Source organism: Heloderma suspectum, chromosome 4, assembly GCF_057233095.1.
Source record: "Heloderma suspectum isolate Gila_16-S chromosome 4, 16-S_ref, whole genome shotgun sequence".
Taxonomy (NCBI): Eukaryota; Metazoa; Chordata; class Lepidosauria; order Squamata; family Helodermatidae; genus Heloderma; species Heloderma suspectum.
The window spans coordinates 146,619,027-146,640,772 of record NC_139461.1 but is presented as its reverse complement, the minus strand read 5'-3'; the positions used below and the strand labels follow the sequence as shown (position 1 = coordinate 146,640,772).

General features: G+C 42.1%; 1 protein-coding gene across 20 annotated transcripts in view; it reads right to left on the bottom strand.

The window, feature by feature from the left end:
* ANKHD1 (ankyrin repeat and KH domain containing 1) overlaps positions 1–21,746 on the bottom strand; it is a 173,003-nt gene that overhangs the window by 7,837 nt on the left and 143,420 nt on the right. For all 20 annotated transcript variants that reach the window (XM_084850861.1, XM_084850870.1, XM_084850862.1 and 17 more), the window contains 8 exons: positions 17,976–18,071; positions 15,910–16,026; positions 14,467–14,641; positions 12,329–12,785; positions 8,248–8,394; positions 6,397–6,507; positions 5,319–5,468; positions 3,601–5,210 (listed from right to left, as the gene is read on the bottom strand). In XM_084850861.1, the coding sequence (XP_084706987.1) occupies positions 3,601–5,210; positions 5,319–5,468; positions 6,397–6,507; positions 8,248–8,394; positions 12,329–12,785; positions 14,467–14,641; positions 15,910–16,026; positions 17,976–18,071 (2,863 nt within the window). The remainder of the gene's footprint in view (positions 1–3,600; positions 5,211–5,318; positions 5,469–6,396; positions 6,508–8,247; positions 8,395–12,328; positions 12,786–14,466; positions 14,642–15,909; positions 16,027–17,975; positions 18,072–21,746) is intronic.

Sequence of the window (21,746 nt, the reverse complement as noted above, 5' to 3'; positions counted from 1 at the left end):
TAGCCCTTTGACGTTAACACTGCTTGTACTGCTTAAGAGGCAAACTGCTTTTCAGATTAAATAATAACGTATAAATTGAAAAATGGATTGCTTTCAGTACGTGAAGAAGGGAACTTTAAAAGAAAGTCTTTTGCTCCTCAACATCCTCCCCTGATATCATTAGAGTCTCTGGGATCCCATGAAAGTGTAAAGGGACTACTACTGGGGTCCCCAGAAGAAAGTTTGAGATGGACAAGGGTATTATATTAGAATACCTGATGGCAGCATATTAATTTGGATTGTTGCAGCCTCTTCTGCAGAGGTGGGGAAACTGTCTTCCTACAGATGTTGTTGGGATTCCAACCCCCGTCAGTTTCAGCCAGCACAGCCAATGGACAGGGATGATGGAAGTTGTATAATGAGTGAAATGTTTGTGGAAGGAAAATCCTGCCAGCGTTTGGAGATAATCAAATTACTTTCAGAACTATGCCATTTATTAATGTGAAAGTGAGCTAGTCTTATGCTTTCAGGCACATTGTTTATGCAACAGCTAGTTTCTGAGCATTAACAGCCTCGAGGGGAGGCTTCTTTAAAAAAGGGGCACATTTTGATGGTGGTTACGTAATTTTCTCTCAGTGGAATGCACAGAAACAGGTAAAAAAGGATATAGTGTCAATGAGATACAGAACTTCAATAATGTAAGAGTTATAAATGCTAATAAGTTGAACAAAACCCTGATTTTGTTCCAACTCTTGCCTCTGCAGAGGTGCAGTGCTGACACTACAAACAGGACTGGGGATTGGAAATCCTGCTTATCCTTAGGAATTAGTTCTTAGATTAACTTGATCAAGGTACGTCCACATCTGTAAAAACCCAGAGCCAATACTGAAGAGGAAATTTCATCAAATAAGTATAAATTAAGGTCCATAGCTCACAAATTGCAAAAGCCTGATGCAAACATAACATGATCAGTTTCAGAGATCGGGAGTGTGTGGTATCCTATACACAAAAATTGCCCCATTCCATTGTCTCTACCCTAGTTCAGCATTACATGCTACTGGTAGTCATTTAAATGAATCCAAACTTGCTTTCAGAATCTGGGTTAAACCATATCAATCTAGGCAAAAGTTCTTCTGAATAAAGACGCTTTCAGCTGCCTCTGGAAAACTGCACCACTGCCAAGGGTAGCCCTCCATTTTCCATTCCTATTGAAGATGCTGGCCAACACCATGAGTTAGAAGGAGGGCTGCCTTGCTTTTTTTTTTTTTTTTTTACTGAATAATGGAACTTATAGAGGTGCTGTGGCATTATGGCTCTGACAAAGCTCTAAGATAAAAAAACAGAGCAAAGCCCTTTCAGACAATCTTAACAGGTGAGAATATATGGTGAGAGATGCTTCCTAAAATACAATACCTTGAATTGTGCTTTGACACTAATGGCAACCCAGTATTTTAACATAGGTCATATATGGTTTAGGGTTCCTGACAACTCCAATCAAGAGAGCATAATATGCAGCTTCCAAACATTCTTCAAGAGAAGACTCATGTAAACAATCAATCCCCAAAGTCACAAAACCACGCATAATGCTGGCTAAAATCTCTGCCCTCCCAGAAAGACCACAAATGGCAAATTGGGAGCCCCTGACAGAAGGCATTCCAGGCCATCATCCCATACTTCGTACTCATATTAAAAGCTGAATCTAATAAAATGTCTGAGCTCTAGGCGATCAACCACATGAAGTGCAGCACTATCCATGACAAGCCTCCCTCCTCCAGTTCCAAGGACCACTTGCTACTATGCTTACGTATTGTCTGGAATCAATTTAACCCTGCTTCTGGGGCAGATGAGACAGAAGATTATTCCACAGAAAACCTCACCGGATGAGACCACCCTGGAGTTGCCAGTAGGGTGAGGACAGAATCTATTTTAAAAAATTCTGCTCAACCCTGCAAAATTTTGTTGGTGGTCCAAAAATAGATTCGACTATGTTTAATGTCACAGAGTTCCATTATTCCTGTCAACTCCAAGATCATCTGCTTGGGCCACCAGAAAAAAGCTGGAGTGCTATGCCTTTAAAAGTTTACATCTTCCCTTAGTCTCTGGAGCTACATTACAACCTCACACACATCTTTCACTAAAGATCATTACGCTCCTCCTGTCTTCAAGTGGCTGGCCAGAACCACTAAGTCCAGAACTGTCCCTTGAGCCTTGTGCAACCAGGTTTTGGCAACGTATTTCAGATTACAGTATAAGAATCAAAATACCTGTAAGCATCTCACATGGAAAATTTCCAGCCTAGTCCACAAGAGGTGCTTGAGGTTCAGTGATCAGTTTGTACAAATTGGGTGGGAAATACTACAGCCAGAATATATTAACAACTGTAATGTTCATTGATCTTACTAGCTATAGTAAGGGTATAAGGATCATAAAACAAGCTTGGATTCATAAAAAAAAATCAAAAAATTACACAATAATATAGGTATTACTTTCAGAAATAGTTACTTCAATACAAAGTGGTTGCCATTTTCAAAGTGGTCCAGTCAAAACATACTGGTACAGGACCTGTGAATGTAAGCTGACTTTGCTAGGCATCTATTAAATTCATCAAAATACTGATGAACAGGTCCAAGTTGTAATTGCTTTACAGGCAATTTTAAACCACACAGAAAGGCAACCATTCTCTTTATTTCTGACATTCAGGCATGAATGTTGTTGTTTATGTAGGCAAAATGGTACCATCTACGCACAAGAGGGAGGCATTAGCAGTCTCGGAGGAAAACCAAAGTTTGCAGAAGTACAAAAAAGCTTTCCAAAATCCCTAAGGGAAGAACCCCCAAAGCAACCCAATTAGGACTGAGCTTGTTCTGTGGTCACAGAATGATAACTGAATGTTGGGGTTGGGGAGAGAATGGAAAACTGGGTAGGAAGAATGAAATGGAGTATCCTGGAGGAGGGCATGGCTGACTGACTAGAACAGTGTTCCACACTGGTACGTTTTATTGCAGGTCTCACTTGTACATAATGTGCTTTGCCAGCATCATTCCAGTGGTGCAATTTTTCTTGCCCCCTCTTACAGAACTACAACCTTTTGTTCCATTTTGTTATGTAGGAAAAGAGGTTGCCTTATATTATCAGAATATCACAATGTTGGGTAGAAGACAACAAATTAGGGTATGGAGAGGGACTAGAAGGGGGTAGGGAGAGACACTTCAAAAGTTTTAAGCAAAAAGTTCCCTGCAACTTATAAGGGCCACACAATATCCAGATTTTTTTCATGGGAGCTACTTGATTCAGTACTGTGTATCAACTTCCATGCTTCATGGGTCATGCAGATTCCCAGATCTCCTGATTACATTCTGTCATATTACACTGTAAACGAAACATCAACTGGGTAAAAACAGCCAAGGACCCACCACAATTTGGTTCTCAGGTTTCCTCTGGCTCAGTATCACAGGAACCTGTTTTCTGAAGGTTTGTTTCAAAGGCGATCAAGAGGACATCAACACAATTAAATTGTTTCAAATTACAGTCTACCACCTTGATGGCTTTTTAGCAAATAAGACAGTGAATAAACGTTAATAAATAATCTCCCCTTCTCCATGCAGAACCTTAGCAACTCACCTACAGGACTAGTTGAAACTCGCTGAGGAGGCGGCCGAAATCCTGGAGCCTTGGAGTTATCAGGATGCACATTTTCCATGTGCCCCAGCACAGAGTTACCCAAAAATGTAGATGGGACAGTGAAAGATTGGTCTGCTGCTGCTCGTGTGGACAGTGGACAGTCTCCCCATCCTTGGTTTGCCGGCACCTGGTTATTATCAAAAAGACTACTAAAGTGACTGAAGAGTGTTGCTGGCCCAAAGGTAGGAGGCAAGGATTTGTTTGCTGGGTTAATATGCATCTGAGAACCGTTCATAATGTTCATGGGCGATGATAGCTGAACTGTAGGAGGTGGACCTTGAGAAGGTGTTAAAGGTACTGCGTTTGTAACAAAAATAGACTGAGGTTCCTGATGTAGGTTTGCATTTGGTACCATTGAATAAAATGAACCTCTAGGCTGCATTCTGTGTGAAACTCGGGGTGCTGGTACAGCTAACTGAGGTAAGTTACTGTTGTCCTGATTATCTGTAGCAACCGATCTAGGTGAAGCTAAGCTTAATGGAGTGGGTTCTGAACTGGAAGAAAAAGGCATAGGTATGGGAGGACTCAAATCAGACATATTGGTTGGCAGTGTTTCATCTTGGACATTGTTTGGAGGTGCAGGACTGCTGGATGTGCACGTTTCTAGGGGTCCTGAATTGCTGCCTGCTGAAATATTGCTGCTAGCAGCAACTGACGATGGCACACATGGATTTCCAATAGATTGTTCTGGTGTTGATGCCTTTTCTTTGGGTACTGCAACAGAAGGAACAGCATCTGTTTTAAGTGCAGACTGCTGTGCCTGTGGAACACTAGAGGGCAGAAATGTAGTGGGAACATGACCAGTGTTTTCAGGTGCAGAAGCTGAAGGCAGTGTGCTACATGTAGTTGTCACAGTTGAGATTGCTGTTGTCATGGTACTTGTTTTAGGAACACAAGCAAACAACTGCTTTCTGACCGATGATGGAGTCCGGTTACTCGTCACACAAAGTGGCTGGGAAGATGCAACTACTGAAGAGACAGTACCAGGACAGCTGGAAGCTAAACCTGTAGACTCAGACGGCAAAATATTGCCATTCTGGTTACCTACGCGACTTGAACTGTTATGCTTTGGGGAGCTGTTTGTGCTGCCTGGGTTAACTGGCCTCACTGGAAAGGGTCCCCAAGTGTTTGGAGAGGTTGAAAATGTTCCTCCAAACTGGGCCATAGGTAAGCGAGGGTGACGAATTTGTTGCATAGTTTGGGCAGCCAATAAAGCAAAGTGAGGATGTGAATAAGCTAAGGGAAGAGAGACTGGAAAAGAAGAGCGCACGTTTGCTGGGACATTCTTGCTTAATTTGTTAGCAGACTGGAAAGTAGACAGTGTTGATGACTGTGAGGTGACAAGGGAAGGAGCTCCAAGGGGAAATGAGTTTTTGTTTGAAGCTGAAGCAGTATTGATGCCAGACGAAAAATTTGTATGGATGGATTTGGTGCTGGAAGCAGGCGTTCTTATATGAGTTTTAGGAATTAAATCTTCCAGTTCCTTGGCAGGATCTTGAATAAGGGCATTAATAAGTTGTACTGCATATCTTGTTGATTCTGTTCCACCCCTGAAACAGAGAAGGCAGTGTCAATCTTTGGAATCAAGTCTCAGCTCAGTGCAACTTAAATTCATTTGAAAAACATGACGTTTAAACATGAGATTCTATGCACTCTACCTTATTGTGATCATTCTCTCTCCATTTTTATCTTTTTGCTTGTCCACATCAATATGAGCACCAGTGACATCTTGGATAGCTGTGATGTTGCACCCACCTCTTCCCATTATTCGAGACACAACTGATGCTGGGACAGACAGCTTTTTTGACCTAAATGTCAAAGGTTGCAAATGTCTGAGGGTTTTCTGTTTTTTGCTTATAAGAGATTTAAACAGTATTACAATATGTAATTTGATACTTGGGCAGACATCTCAGAACAGTAAGCGACTTCTGCTGACGTTCTGTTAAACTTTTCAAGCCTACCAGTCTTCCATAAAGAAACTGAGAGCATTGATGATTTTTTTTTTTTTTTAACAGCTAGTATCTCAGGCCTTGTTAGACATGCATTGTTCTGGGTACATGAATGTTCATTTTAACTTAGGAAAAATATTCTTCAGTTACTATCTTAATTCACACATTACAACATGTATGCCATTGATGGGTCTTTATGAGACACCAAAGGAACTTTGGACACTAATTATAGCTTTGCATTCCAGACCAAGGTCGTTTTAGTTTTCTAAACCCTTGGGTGGCTTCATGATTTACTTGCAATGAACAGCAAATTGAAAACCACAATTAAAGTAAATTTAGAAGTAAAGTTTCCCTCAAAATATCCCTATCCTTATATTACTTCTCCTCAGTTCCCACACTGTGATCCACAAGCCACTTCAATACACATTCCATGATCCACTATTCAATAATTTTGCCCCTGAAGTTCGAAACAACTCTCACATCTTGATTATTTATTATTACATTTATACCCCACCATTTTTCCTCTTGCAAGGAACTCAAGGAAGCTTACTTCTCCTTCTCCTCTTCACTGTATCCTCACAACAATCCTGTGAGGTAGGCTAGGCTGCAAGTCAGTGACTGGCCCAGTGAACTTCATGGCCAAGTGGGGACTAGAACCCAGATCTCCTGAGTCCCAGGCCAACACTCTAACCACGACACCACACTGGGTCTCATAACCTCATCTACAGACTATACATAACTCCACCCCAATACAAAACGATAGCAGCTTGAGTGTGCCGCCAAATACCTTTTTGCTCCTGAACAGCACCGCCCTCCTCTCTGAAGCTGAAATTGTTCAATTGGTGTTGATTGCAGAGAGCTGCTAGGTGAAGGGTCTTTTAAAACCCTGCCTACTTGCCTGCCAAGGGTGAAAATACATTTTCAGTAATGGGGAAGGAAGAGGAGTACAAACTTTCATAGGCAATAGGTGGAAATAACTCCCAACCACACATTTTCATCCCCAAGCCCAGACAAGACAATGCTCTCACATCACCCCATTTTGTTTGTTAAATTTATATTCCTTATCTTTCTCCAGAAGACCACACAGGTCAGAATCTATAGTACAGTCTGTTAAGACAGCAAATATCTCTTTTTAAAAATAGTTTCATGACAAAGCAGGAGACAACTCTGGAAGTATCCATATTTGTTTTAAACGTTTCCTCATGGAAAATGGAAGACTTTATAAAACGCAAACTACCCGTCTGCCCTAAAGGCCACAGATTAATTACTAGGAATTGATAATGTAAAGCAGGGGTGCGCCCCCCGATGACCACATGTGCCCTCCCCCCGGCCTTTTCTGTAGTCCCACGCTACCACTGAAATTTGGTGGCACAGGTGGGGGGTGCGGGGAAAGAAAGCCTGCTTTTAAAAGCAAAATGTTGTGGTTTGCCACTGAAATTCAGCGCCACAGTAGCAAAAAAGGCCATTTTAAAGCAAAACACCCTTTTTTCAGACCACAGTGCCACAATTTTGTGCTTTTAAACCCCTCCCCCCATTTTCAGTGATGTGGCAGGGGTGCTGCTCTGGGTGGTGGGGGGCAATGCAGCCCCTTGGAAGTTGCCCATCCTTGGTTTAATGCTTTACCATTCATAGAATCATAGAACAGTAGGGTTGGAAGGGGCCTATAAGACCACTGAGTCCAACCCCCTGCTCAATGCAGGAATCCAAGTCAAAGCATCCCTGAGACAGATGACTGCCCAGCTTCATCATGAATGCCTCCAGTGTGGGAGAGCCCACCACCTCCCTAGGTAAGTGGTTCCATTGTTGTATTGCTGTAACAGTCAGGAAATTTTTCCTGATATTCAGCTGGAATCTGGCTTCCTGCAACTTGAGCTCATTATTCCATGTCCTGCACTCAGAAGAGATCCTGGCCTTCCTCTCTGTGACAGCCTTTCAAGTACATGAAGAGCGCTATCCTATCTCCCCTCAGTCTTCTCTTCTCAAGGCTAAACATGCCCAGTTCTTTCAGTCTTTCCTCATAGGGCCTTGTTTCCAGGCCCCTGATCATCTTTGTTGCCCTCATATTTTAAATGTCAATTTCCTGTACTGAGAACCAGTTTATATAGCTCCTGCAAGCTTTGTATTGTTTATACCAAACTCAATATACCTAAAGTAGAATCTATAATCTGTTTCACAGTCCCAGCATCTTCGCTTTTTACTTGGTGGGGTGCAGGAGCAAGCCTCAAGCAGAGCTCACACCCTCCCAGACTATGTGTAGAACTTTCAGTGTGAACTGGGACCCATACATTTAGGCTCTGCTTATGTGATCCACGTGCTGTGAAAGAAGTCAGACTGATCATGCGTAGACCCCACTTTACACTGAAGTTTCTATGTGTAGTAGGGGAGAGTACATGATGCTCTTGTATCCCACCACATGTAAACCTATGAACTGGCACTGTATAGGAACAAGGTTAGCAAATGCTAAATATTTATTAAATCTGACAAGTGTTCTCCCATGGCCCTGTTCCATAAACACCCACACTCCACCCGTCTACCATTAATATTCATCCAAATCCTCATCCCTAATTTGACACTGACCAAATACATTCATATAAAAGGCTTAGACTCTATTTCATGAAACTTAATGGAAATAATGTACCTTCTCACTACTTCTTTCCAGCCTTCTTCTCTTTTTTGGCCTCTTTTTGGACTAGTGAGATTCAACTTTATGTTTGGAGATGTCAGAGGCAGAGACACAGATTTATAACTTGCTGTTAAGGAGTTTGGGTTAGCTTCACCTTCAAGTCTAGGAACAAATATGGTTTAATAATTAATTACTTTACTATCAAAAACTATTCCAATTAATGAATTCCATGTAATCCAGTGATACAAACTGCGATCAACACCAGGAAATGGTTTCAAAACTGAAGACTCTCAGTGGGATCCTTAAAGGACTCAGAAAGTATAAGGCTGCTTCCCAGAGGAGCTCAGTGGGTACTGACCCAGCAAATATTTCATTTTGATAAAAGTTTATGACCACTTGAAAATACTTCATGGCAGAGTGTATAAAGTTAACTTTGAAATAACGCTTACATTAGTTACGTGCAAAGCAGGTGGAGTAACTTTTCATCAGAGACAAGATGAACAGCTCGCTTACGTGTAACGGGTGTTTTAAAATGGTATCTGTTCAGCCATGCGGATGGATTCTGTGCTTGCACAGAACATTCAAGCCATGGTGGGCTGAGGCTTGCTCCAGGCAGGTTTTGAATATTCATTGCCTGGCCATGGCTTGTCATGTCATGCAAGTCCAGGCGGCGGCGGTTGTGCGAGGGTTAAACAATCCTTGCATAACCCTAGAACAGGCCATAGGTCCAAATTCTAACTCAGATTGGACCACCAAATTAACAACACACATGAAGACTTCTCTAAAATAAGAACATGGTACAACTCTCAACAGTTCCATTTGCAATAGTTTCCAATGAAATTAGAAGTGGCACCTTTTAGTTAGAGAACCATCATCTCCAAAACATCTTAAGATCTCAACTTAAGGTGTGCCCACACTACAGGCTTAAATCACTCCCTCTTCCCTGCAAACTCTGAGGTGTGTAGCTCTGCACAGGGAATTTATAATCTCAAGTAGACATTTCTCATCCAAGTCAAACTACAGTTTCCAGAATTCTTTGGGGGAAGCCATGACAGTGCCATAAAACCAACACAAATTCATAGTGTAAACATACCTTTACAATCAGGATTTATCAATAAAAGTCTCTGGAACATAACATAGAGCTACGTATTAAAGGGGCACACAAGGGCCCCTATATAGTTAAAGTGCCTCAGAAAAAAGGCCCTGCCGTTATAAGCCTCAAAATTCTACTGCTTATAAAAATGAAACCTGTTTAGCTAATAATGTGAAACTTGGCATCTGTTATCTACCTGATGAGTTCTATAGTTGTGCAAATATTCAAAGTGACCTGATAAAAACTGCCACAGGAACAGCAAGTTAAAAAGCACTGAAAGCTGACACTTTACTTTTTACTCCAAGCTGAGGCTCAGCGTATCGGACATTTCTTTCAAATTTTGGTGAAAACTACTGGTGTACTTCAGGTTTGTTGAAGAGATGTGCCTTTCATTGGTTTGATGACGGTCTAAGAAGTGGTTCACAGTTAAGGGTTTTCCTCCCCCTGAAAGCCTATGGCAGCAACTGCTGGCAGAGTAATGTTGGCCATTCTCAGCTTCACTCTGAAGCTAGAATGCTGCTAGTACTCCAGTGTTTTCAAAGAAATTGTATTACAGAGGGCTTCTACGTGCAATGCCTATTCCTTTGGTTATGAAATGTGACCTCACAAGGTGACACTACATATTACTACATGAATTGGGACCCTGTCTGTATGGTGGGAAAAGGACAGGCAAGGGTCATGTCTTAGCACTAGGGGTATATTCACATGTTACACTGAATGTGTGTTCACACTAGGTATGCTTGTTGAGATGGTTGTGAGCACCTAGCCCTATTCAATCATTCTCATAATGTGTAAGGTCTACACGTGAGGAAGGGAAATGGGGATAAGCTTGCTATCTCAACCCCCCTCCCTCACAGTCTTCATTCCTTTGTACATGTTGTAGGTGACTGTCTGTGGAGGACAGCCTTCTCTATCCATAGAAGTTCTTCTAGAGATTTTAGAATCATGATTCTTGAAATGAAATGATGATCAGTTAAGTATTTATAATCCCATTTATCACATAGGTAAACTTGCAAGAAAGCAGATTCAAATACATTGGGGAGAGGGTAGGATTGCCAACACTATAATGATGAATTTCCTTTTCAAAACCATTCAATGCAAAAAACCTACTGGTTTAATACCAGAGTTAAGGCTATCTCATGCTGGTTCAAGAGCCACAAAGCCAGGAAACTGGAAGCGAAGACTGATGCCTTAACTGATATGCACCACGATCAGTGATGTTGTGCAATGTCAGAAACTGTGCTTGTTTACAACTTACCCTCCATATACCCAGACATTTCCTTGGTCAGCAAAGATGCCCCATGTTGTCTTCACCCTGTATTGCCTTATGAAACCTTCTAACCTTACTGGTAGAAGAGGGCTCCTTCTCACTGTTTAACCCATCCTGCCAGTTACTGATATAAGCAGCAAACAGGTATAAGTCAACTCACAGGAGGATTCCTCTAGCAGAACAGTAAGGCAACTGCTTCATAAGGCAATACAGGACCAGGACAACATGAATCATCTTTGCTGGTCCCAGGCACTCCATCCTCCCCATCTAGATTTGGGCCTGAAAGACCAAGGAAAAGTGTGGGTGCATGGAGGGTAACTTGTAAGCAAGCACAATTTCTGACACTGCACAACATCACTGATCATGGGGCACGTCAGCCTTAATTTCCAAGTTCCTGGCTTTGAGGAGCTTGAGCCAAGATGAAATAGCCTTAACTCTGGTCTTAAACCAGGTTTTTTGATCACTGAATATAAACTACTTTATAAGCATGTGTGATCAAATTCATACACTTTATTTAGCTTCTTTAAAGCAGGGGTGGGGACCCTTAGGCTCGATCCTCTCGAGTCCCAATCCAACCCTCTGGGCCCCCCCCCAATGGCCATGCCCCCTTTCCTGACCTTAACACTTTATTCTTACTACAGATCATTTTGTGGTTTTCCACTTTTTTTTTGCATGTTTTCCCATTCAAACAGGCTGAAATGCCTCTCCTAAGCTTTAGTTACTGGCAGTAAGAGCTTTCAGCTAAAGTATGCTGGTACTTTCTGGTATTTTGCCCCATCCCTTTTGCTTTTGGCAAAACCGCTTTTTTGGCAAAAACCCACCATTGGAACGTGCCCCCATAGAGTATCTCCAAAACTGAATTAGGCCCTCAGGCTGAAAGGTGTTCCTCACCCTGAAGACATAGAAAAACATAGGGCAGAACAGAGCAACATAATCCGTAGGTTACTGTCAAGTGACCAAGGACCTTCCCATCAGACAATTAAGTCATGCGGTTGGAGGATATAATTTGATTGCATCTATTTTTCATTAAGGATTTTACTGCACCTATGAAGACTAGAAGTATTTAACTATAGATGTGATTCTTCATTCCGACAACTCCAAAGGATGCACAAAAGCACATGAGAGAACGTTTACATACTAGCCAAAAGCCACCAGCATTTGACACATAAACTTAGTGATTCCTAGGCTAAATCTAGACAAAGAGTGCTATCCTCTGGTTCAAAGGCTCCTCTTTCCTAGTCTGCTGCTCAAGAGAAGATGGGACTATAACAGAACACATAAGCATGCTAGGGAAGAGGCAATTAGCAACACACAAAGGGAGTACAACTTGCCTGACTACCCCACCCACTGCTGAAAGAGTGGAAAGAAGAAAGGCGGTGCAAGTGAGAGGAGGATGGTCACATTGTGCTTCCTTGCATAGTCCCTCTCCCATCTCTTCCTTCTAGCGTGCGGGATGAGCCTTGGCTAGGTAACATACTTATCCAGCTTGGCTTTATTTTTGATCAGAGGGAGGGAGGGATAGGGCCCAACTGGCTCCTTAATAAATTTTAATTTTGGGACCTATAAAACAATTTTTAATCCACTTAAGCTTCTAATCTTCCAAGCCTTTAATTAGTCAGATTTTAGAGTCCAAAATGTTTGCATATGGAAACATTTATGTATCAAGCTAGTATGAGAAAGACCCATGAACAGCTTTAACTAGCCGAGGATAGGAGAGAGAATTAATTACTCACCTGGTTTGCACTTTGGAAACTGAGGTGTTAGTCTTATCTTCCTGAGAAGGGAGCAGTACTGAGGCATATCGTCTATCTCCTGAAGAGTGTGTATCCATAGTGAAGTTCAGTTCCTGGCTTTTACCACCACTGCTACTCTCACTATTGCAATCTGTGCTATCTAAGTTGTCAGAATCACTATTCCCACCAGCACTACCACCTCTTGGCTCTCCATTGATTTTATTTTTATCTGCTTTTTGCTGTGCTAGAGTTATATGCTGGTCTGGCAAAATTATCTGCACATTTTGAGGAGTGTCTTTTGTTTTATTCTTCTTATTTTTTCTATTTGTGCTGGGAGTTGTTACCACATTGGCTCTCTTCTTCCCAAAAACATTTGTGAAAGTAGCTGATGTTGCAGATATTCCAATAGTAGTTGTAGTGGTTGCACTTGGAGGCTCTAAAGGAACTTCTTGATCAACTGAAACAAAAGTAAATAGAAAATATACTTAAATGTAAGTTAACTGTAAGCCAGAAAATTTTTCAGAAATGTTTCATAACACTTTTGTATCATGCTGTCCAAGTTGGAATCTTTTCCTCCAAGTCTGAGCAGGTTTTTAGCATTCTGGTCTTACCTATTTTTAAAACAAGTATCTTATTAGCTGTTTCAGTGGGAACAGATGAAGTACCTGTTAGTACTCTTTTGATCACCAATTATATAGCATCAGTTTATATTGGCTGTGGTGGCTCAGAGTGCCTTTTAGCAGCTTTGGCTGGTTCACCAGCTACAGCCTCTCCTGGACAGGGATCGCCTGACCATGGTGGCACAGGCATTAGTAACCTCAAGACTAGATTACTGCAATGCGCTCTATGTGGGGCTGCCCTTAAGGCTGGTCTGGAAGCTGGAGCTAGTGCAGAATGCAGCAGCTCGGCTGTTGTCAGGAGCTGCCCCTTTTCAGCATGTAATTCCTTTGCTGAGGGTACTGCACTGGCTGCCTATTCGCTACCTGGCCAGGCTTATGGTATTAGTACTAGTGTACAAAACCCTAAACAACTGGTACCAGGATACCTGAGAGAGCGCCTCCTTCCTTACAAACATGCCCAGTCACTGAGGTCATCAGAGGGCATGTACCTGGTGGTTCCACATGGACCCATGGCCCAGTTGGAGTCCACCAGTAAAAGAACCTTCACTGTGGTGGCTTCACACTGTGGAATTTCCTGCCTTTGGAGGTCAGGCAGGCACCAACATTGTGTTCCTTCCAGCACTTCCTGAAAACACTGTTATTTCAAGAGGCCTTCCTTGAGTGACCAGCCATGTTTTATTCAATTCGGCCTTATTGGAACCTGTCTTTTAAAAAATGTTTTAACAGTTTTAACATGGTGTTTTATTCTTTTATCTTTGCTGTTTACTGCTCCGAAATCTTTTGATGGGGGACAGTATACGAATATTGCAAATAGATAAATCAATTTATATGGTATTTTACAGAGTAACAAGTATTAAGTAAATGGGAGATTATAATCTGAATATTGACAATAAAACAGAGAATTCTTTTCGGTGGGGATGAGGACTAAGTAGTTAAATCAAAAGCTTCAAGAAAGGAGGTGGATTTGGGCAAAAGACTTTAAATAGAAGATTATATAAAAATTAGGCCAGGCCATGTGTGTTCCGAGGAGGCTCTAGTAAGATATGAAGGGGGAAATGGGCAGAGTTACTTAAGAGAGCAAGAGACTTCTGGCTCACAAAGGGCGGTAGGCTTGGGTAAGAGGTTACAGGTTGGAACACACTGAGAAATACACAGAGCCATGTGTATCCATATTAGTTTACAAAACAGTTATTACCCTACCCCAAGAAACTTACAATCTACATTTTGACTGGGGTGGGGAGAGGGAAAATAAAAAGTGATAACAAGGGATGAACATGAGCAATGTATCCTGTACAGTGTAAATGACTGAGATAGCCTGTCATATTTAAGAACTAGATTCTCATATGTAACTGAAATGACTGCAGTCCTTAGCAGAATACTTGTAAAAATTCCTTTTCACTTTGCAGTTTAAACAAAGTACAAAATCTGAAAACATTAAACTACTACGTTTATGACACGTGATCATAGAAACAAAGTATTCGTCTATTAGTTGAATGGGAGGAAGAATGAGTCTCTTACCATCATCATCATTCTCCTCTTCATCTTCATCTTCTTGCAACTCTAGCGCTTCCTTAGGTTTGTGCTCTTCATCTTCCTCCTGTTTTCGTTTCTGTTCTTCTTTCTTCTTCTTCCTTTTCTCCTTTCTCTTCTCTCTTTTTGCTGCAAGAGCCTGTTTTCTACTCTCTTCTCTGGACTGTGGAAAAATCATTCACAATATAGGCTATATATCAGTACCAAATAAGGAATTTTACTTCAATGCTTACAACTGTAGTGGCGTGGCAGTGAGGTAGGCTTTATGTCAGTGTATTATATAAAGGATTATTCAGTATTTTCTACTATATTGACTGAAGACATCTCCATATTGAATGAGCCCCCAAATAGTAAGCTAGACACAGAAATATTTGTTCCATTCTGGCTCACACAAATCTCATCTTGTGAGCAAAACCACACAAGCGTTAAGACAACTGCACTACAAATATATTTCTTCTTTGCTGAAATGAAAAATCCCAATTACTTGATGAATAATCTTGTATTTTTCCACTAAACGGTTCAAGCTTTTCTGCATTTGTGAAATCTTAGCTGACAGACCCTGCTGGAAGAAGGTGCACATTTCAGTGCCTTCTTCCAGGGATGGCTATGTTCTGAAGGGAGGGGGCACATTAAGCCAAATGTAAACCAACCACCTGATATCCATCACTATCATAGTCCATTCCAATGTATCCATCCAGTTGAAAGAATAAAATGTTTTATCTCTAAAACTGTTTAACCTCATGCTGCTCTTTCTAATAAAACTATAGGCCAAAATTCTATACCTAATCTTAGTGATTCAGCTTAAGGCATGTTTTAATAAGCACGTTATGACTTTGGTTTATATTCTCACAAAAAATTTGCCTTGATTTGGATGATCATTCCAGGCTCCATGACATTAAGCCAGAGCTCCCCTATTTGGACATAACAGGGAACTTTGTTGAATACACACCAGAAACAAAGCACTGAAGCAGCAAGCCAAGGGAAGAGGTAGTATTTGGCCCCAATACTTGCTCCTGGCTTCATAAACTATGTGTAGTGAACCATTTTTCTAATAATTATTTGTTTTATTTTGGAAATTCAGCAATTCCCCCTCTTTTAGATCTTTGCTAATCACTGGCTTACTATGCTATGATGACACAAAGTACACAGAGAGATGTAGGAATAAGACCCTTTGCTAGTCCAGAGTGTGTGGACGGCAAGGATTTTCAACTCCGAGATCCATACCGATGTGATTTATAGGCCTTATTAGCCTGTACAGTGAAGAGAGGTAACAAATTATTCCAGAAAACTAAAATCTGATTCAGACTCAGATTAATCCTCTGTTGTGCTTAGCCCATTCATGTGCAGCCTTGAATCCGAGTGAGAGTAGTGTGGCACTCTATCTATAATTATAATAATATTTAAGCAAGGTGACAAGATTGTATATCTCACCTTTTCCAGATCTAGCTCTTTCAGCAGGATGCTTGCATTCTTGTTTGCTTCAGCAGCTTGCTGGTCCTTAGCCTTCACAATTGTTTCAACACACTGGTGACACTTTTTCAACAGTTCCTATTACAATAAGGACATAATATTGTGAGGAAACCAAAGATATATTTGGCAACTTGCTGTACATTCAGAACTTCATCTACATGTGCAAATGAAGCATTCTGAGAATATTTCTGTAGGTATTTAATTAAAAGAAATGCTTTTTTGAATAGTATTCAGGTTGCTCTACAATTTCCTAAAAATACAGCTTTTAAAACAATGTTTGTTTGTTCCTCATGCTTATGCTAGCTGATCTCAATTCCAAAGAACAGAATAAATTCACACTGAATCAGAAGGCTTAATGCTATCAGCATTGTCTTTTGCAACTGACGGGTCTTCCGGCAGCCAAACGTTCACTTGCCACCTTTTGGAATGTACTATAAAATTTATTTATTATTGACATTTATATACTGCCTTATATGCTGAAAAGCCATCAAGGTGGTATACAACAATTTAAAACAATAAAACCTTAAAACAAAAACAAGAGTATTAAAAAAGTAAAAACATAAAAACTACACATTTTGAAAGGCCAAATTGAAAAGATGTGACTTTACACCCTTTCTAAAGGTCAAGAGAGTGGGGGCCAATCGTTCTTGAGGGAGCACATTCCAAAGTTTGGCGGCAATACAGGAAAAAGGCGTTTCACATGTGCCTGACAAATGGTCCTCTGTGAGTAATGGTGCCTCAAGAGGGCCTCTCCTGCAGATCTTAATATTTGGGCAGGGTTATGGCAAGACAGGCAGTCCCTTAGACAGCCAGGTCCTAAGCCATTTAGGGCTTCAAAGGATAAAAACCACACCCTGAATTGTGCCCAGAAAGCAACTGGCAACCAGTGCAGGTCTTTCGGGACAGGTGCAATATGGTCCCGATACCGTGTATTAGTTAGCAGCCTACCTGCAATATTTTATTCAACTATCTTTGGACAGCCTAGGGTATTGGTCTCTCAAAGCCTCTCATTTTTGTTCAGTCAATAAAAGATTTCTTTCTATTTTGTTCCATTTCATTGAGCACAGTTTACACATCTTCTACCAAGGTTGTGCTTTATCAGTATACAATCACTATTTTAAATGTTTAGTAAATTAAGCACTTGCAATATCTGATAAATGAACAATGCAATTCTACCCACATATAGCACATTTATTGCTATTGTAAGTGGAGAGTGTAATCTGGTTGCATGATCCACAGGACACCTACTGCATCTTGTGAGAGTGATGTAATTAGTGTGGAAGAGTCCTCCCTTCATTCCTGCCTTATTTTGTTTCAAAGAAAGCAAGGAAATGTGTTGGTCCATAAAAAAACACGCCAAAATCCACAGTTGGGCTATACCTTTATTAGGACCAAACAAATGGCACAAAATAGTTAGAATGTTTTTAAGTTCTCCAGAATTATTTATCAAAGCTGGAAGTTAAGCTGGGGGTGGTGAGAAGAGAAAAAGCTGGCGTGATTGTTGCAGACCAGCCTCCTTGAAGATGAGGACTCTGGAGACCCTCTCCCTTTTCCTCTTATGTTTCACATTCGTAAGAAAAACATTAACCCTTTAGAGCTTCAACAGTGATGCTGTAGCCACTAGGTGTAGCTTAAGCAGTCTTAAGTAAGATTGTAGGAGGAGGGTACAGACTTAATTGGATTAGGCCCCTGTGACTGAATACACACTTTGTGGCTACATCATAAAACCAGCTGTTTTTGTCTTTCCCCCTACCCCTTGCTATGTTTCAGATACAGCCTGATTCAGCATTCTGGAGAACTTGAAAGGTGAGTAAAGGTTATTTTGTGTAAATGTTGATTCCTAGGTACAAGAGCACCAATACTGATTATACATGAACAATTTGCTAGATTTGCCTTTATGTTTGTTACCATCTATACTGTATTAAAATAAATCTGGGTGGTACTACTAAAAAAGGAGTTAACATTCTTAAGTTGCATGTAGCGCACCAAGTCATTTGAGAACACACTGGAGACTTCTTGGCACTCACCTTGTCAGCTATTGTTGCTATGTACCTCATGCATTCAATGTCTGAAGGAAACTGGTTAACTTCTTTCACCAAAAACTGAACTACTCTCACGTGGCCCTGAAAAGAAAAAGCAGTAAGGTTCAAATGTGGCCTTTATAGAAAAGCAACTAATGTTTTTAACCATTACACATTACCTTAAAAACTAAGGAATCCTGCTTTAAGCTGCAGTAAACTATCCCAGTAATTATGCAGCAGACATGTAATGCCATGCCAGACAAAGGTCCATCTAACCTACCACTCTTTATGCCCAATAGCCAGATCCAGGAAAGCTGGCAACCAGGCATAACAAATTTCCAGTTTGTCTCCAGCTGTGCTAATCTATATTCAAGGTTACCCATATGCCTTGATCTTGTAAGGCTGCAGAAAAAACACCAAACTTTGCTTCTGGAGAATCTTAACTGTTTTTTTTAAATGCAAGACATGCCTGAAGTTGCGTGGGCTACACATCAATGAGACTTCAGTAAGCAAAGAGCTGGCTATGGAGATAGGCTGTTAAGAGCCCCACACATATTTAGGGAGCAATCCTATCTGGATCGATACACCACTCCTATCCAGTGCAGGGCGGGAGGAGCAGTGAGGAGACAATGTCCTCCGCGCTCCCGCCGCCCTGCTTTTGTGGCTAGACAGTCGATTTCAGCTGTCTAACCGTGGGATCTCGGAGCATGGGAAGGGGTGGCCCAAAACATAGGAAGTGTTGTACTGGCACTTCTGACCTCCCCGCCCTGCCCGGGAATGCCCCGTTTTCTCTGCTCCATGCTACTCTTCCAAGCGCGGAACCATGCTACTCTTCCGAGCGCGGAGCCAATCCACGCTGTCCACAACGCAGCGCAGGAGGGGGTGGAAGTCAGTTCTCCAGGAACTGACCTCGGAGCACGGGTTCCAAGGCCAGTTCCCGAGAACCGACCAATCCTATGGCCATCTAGCTGCTGACTAGCAGCCTTAGGATTGTACCTTTATTTATGCTTTTTCATGACTAGCAAAATCAGAAATATTGTAACCAGAAATACTGTACCACAATAAAAACCAATAGGGATCTGTAAAAACTCATGAGGGATAACAGAGGTAGGAGAGAAAGTGGGCTTGGAGACTGTATTCTCTGTGCTCTATTCTGTCCTCCCTTCAAAATACTTTGGACAGAAGTTTAGCTCCAGCTCCAGTCACCACTGAAAGGATTTTTTAGGGAGAGGAGAATTGGACTTGTGGCATGCATCCACAGTCAAATTCCCCGCCCTGCCCCTGTTCCGACTGTGGTGAGGGGACTGTCCACAATGATTACTTACTAAAAGCAGTCCAGCAGCCAGTGGTGGTGGAATGTTCCAATCACCTGATGCTTTTCTGTAAGACCAGGGGATTTCTACCATGGGTAGAGACTCTCTCCAACCCCACAGAATCCCTTCCCCTTTAGCACTCAGTATCTGCACACGAACAGAGGCCAATATTGATAGACTGCAGAATTATGCAAAATTAGGACACTTGCATATGTTATACAGTACAGGATTTGGACTGCCAGGACAGAGACATTTATCTTTTTAGCAAAAGGTAGACACAGTCCTGGTTATATTATAATGCGTAACAATAGCGGTTTTCAAACTGCTTTCTCAGGCCCACTGCAGTACTGAGGAAGGCATTGGGGTTTTCTCAGTGAGAATATAGAAGCAATGAGCAAGACTTTCTGAAAGGCAGCTTATCCACTGCTATGATTTTCCTGTGTGTGTTTAGATCACACACTCAGTTCATATGAGGCAAAGGTGAGTCCTAGCAGGGCCTGAGATTTGGCGTGTTTTATTCTGGTTGCTGCTATATATTTCGTATTGGGATTTTATGACATAGTAGGTTTTATCCTTTGATAAGCTACCTTGAATGCCATTTGCAAAAAGGCTGCATATGCTTTTAAAATAAACTACACTGAGTGCATGCTGCATAAAATATGGCCAAGAATCACCTTCAATATGTTGCAAATGCATATGCAGAAAAGGTTCCCTGAAAGCAGAAAGTCAGAAAATTACAAAGGGATGAAGCCCTTGGCATTGCTTGGCTGAGTGAATGTGCTGTCCTGGAACATTTGCAGTCTTTTGTGAGGGAAGCTGATGGGTTACTAGGACTGAGACACAAAAATCACACACGCTTACTAGTAAAAGACAGAAGGATGTGTGTGGGCAAGGTAGGAAAGATGAGCAAAGTCCTAGAAAGTATAGAAGCTAAATGGGAGAGCCCAGAGGATGGGGGCAGAGTTGATAGTGGAATGAAATATACAAACCTGAGGGAAAAGTGGAGGAGACCAAGATATTAGGAAGGTATGTGTAAACTTGACAGGGAATTGCACCCAAATGTACTAGTGTAGAGAAAATGTGCAGATGGCCTAAAAATAGGAAAAGCTGTATTCTTAACAAGAAGAAGGGGGAAGGAACAAGAGTGCTGGGCAGAGAAGGATGCTTGATAGAGAAAATGGGTGAAGGAAGCAGGATCAACTAAAGGGTAGGAGGTGAGCCAAAGATGTCTCTTGGAGATTGTTTTGCATGCAGAGGACCAATATTTTACAGCCAGGAAGGGCCTCCTGTAGCCCTGCTGAAGATGTTGTCTGTTGGGCTGCATACCAGAAGACTAATGACTCAAGGATCCTTGGTACCAAGGGTGAGGGTGAAATCGTGTGGTCTTTGACCTTAATCCAAGTCTTTAGTTTTCATCTTCTGCACCCTGTCGCGGGCATCATTAGTAGTGGTGTAGAGGAGGGCCTCCCTGTCAAACAGGCGATCCTGTATGCAAGCCACTTGTGTAAGCCTACAGTGCGAAGCCATGTATGGTGATGGAAAACTACTGCTCTCACTTGGGCCGGCCCACCCATGAAGCAGGGTGAGATGCCACATCAGGCAGAGGAGCTGTGAACTGTGCTGCTCCACTCCACTTCTCTCCGCTCCTCCACCCCACCAGGAGGGCCCACTGCCGCAGCCTCCAGCAGGTGCTCTGGCAAGTCCCACCAGCCGCGCTGCAGCAATAGAGCAGCAGTCAGGACTTTCTACAGCGGGCGCCTGCCCTCTCCTTCCATCATCCCATGTGGCTGGAAGCAGCAGCTGCAGAGCTCTTGCAAGCTCCCCACAATGTAGACATGAACTCTCACAACAGTCCTGCAGCCACATCTTCCAGCCATGCGGCTCTCCACAGAGCCGACACAGTGATGGCAAAGGTAAGGGGGCTGCGGGACGGAGGTGGCCTCTGTTGCCTCAGGCGAGAGACCTTGCACCAGGCTTGGCTCCCACCACGGCTTTTGAGTCAGTCTGCCATATGGCGAGAGGTAGTAATTTGCTGACTTGCTACTCCTGATGCTTCATTTTGGAATACCTGAGTGAATTCCCTGTCATCCTCAGGCAGATGTTCAAAAAAGTGCCCACCTTCCCCAGAGAAAAATATGGTATCTCGAGAGGCATGCATTGGAACTGGCTACCCAAAGCCCTTGTGTCACCAAAGAATAAATCCTGTGATCTATGGTGTCAAATTTCTGTCCCTCCTTGTTGACAGAGGATGAATACACTTTTTGAGATTTCCCTTGGGCAGCTTAAACAATGATCGAGCTTCGGATGGGGTGTTTGAAGAGAAAATCTCTGTCTGCTCCTTGTACCCTATAGAGATTCTCCAGTCTCCATGATGTGGCTGTCATGGATGAGGGTTTGGGCCAGAATGCCTTAACAGATTGCAGCAGGGCAGGAAGCACTGGAATGGCCACCAGGGTTGAGGCTT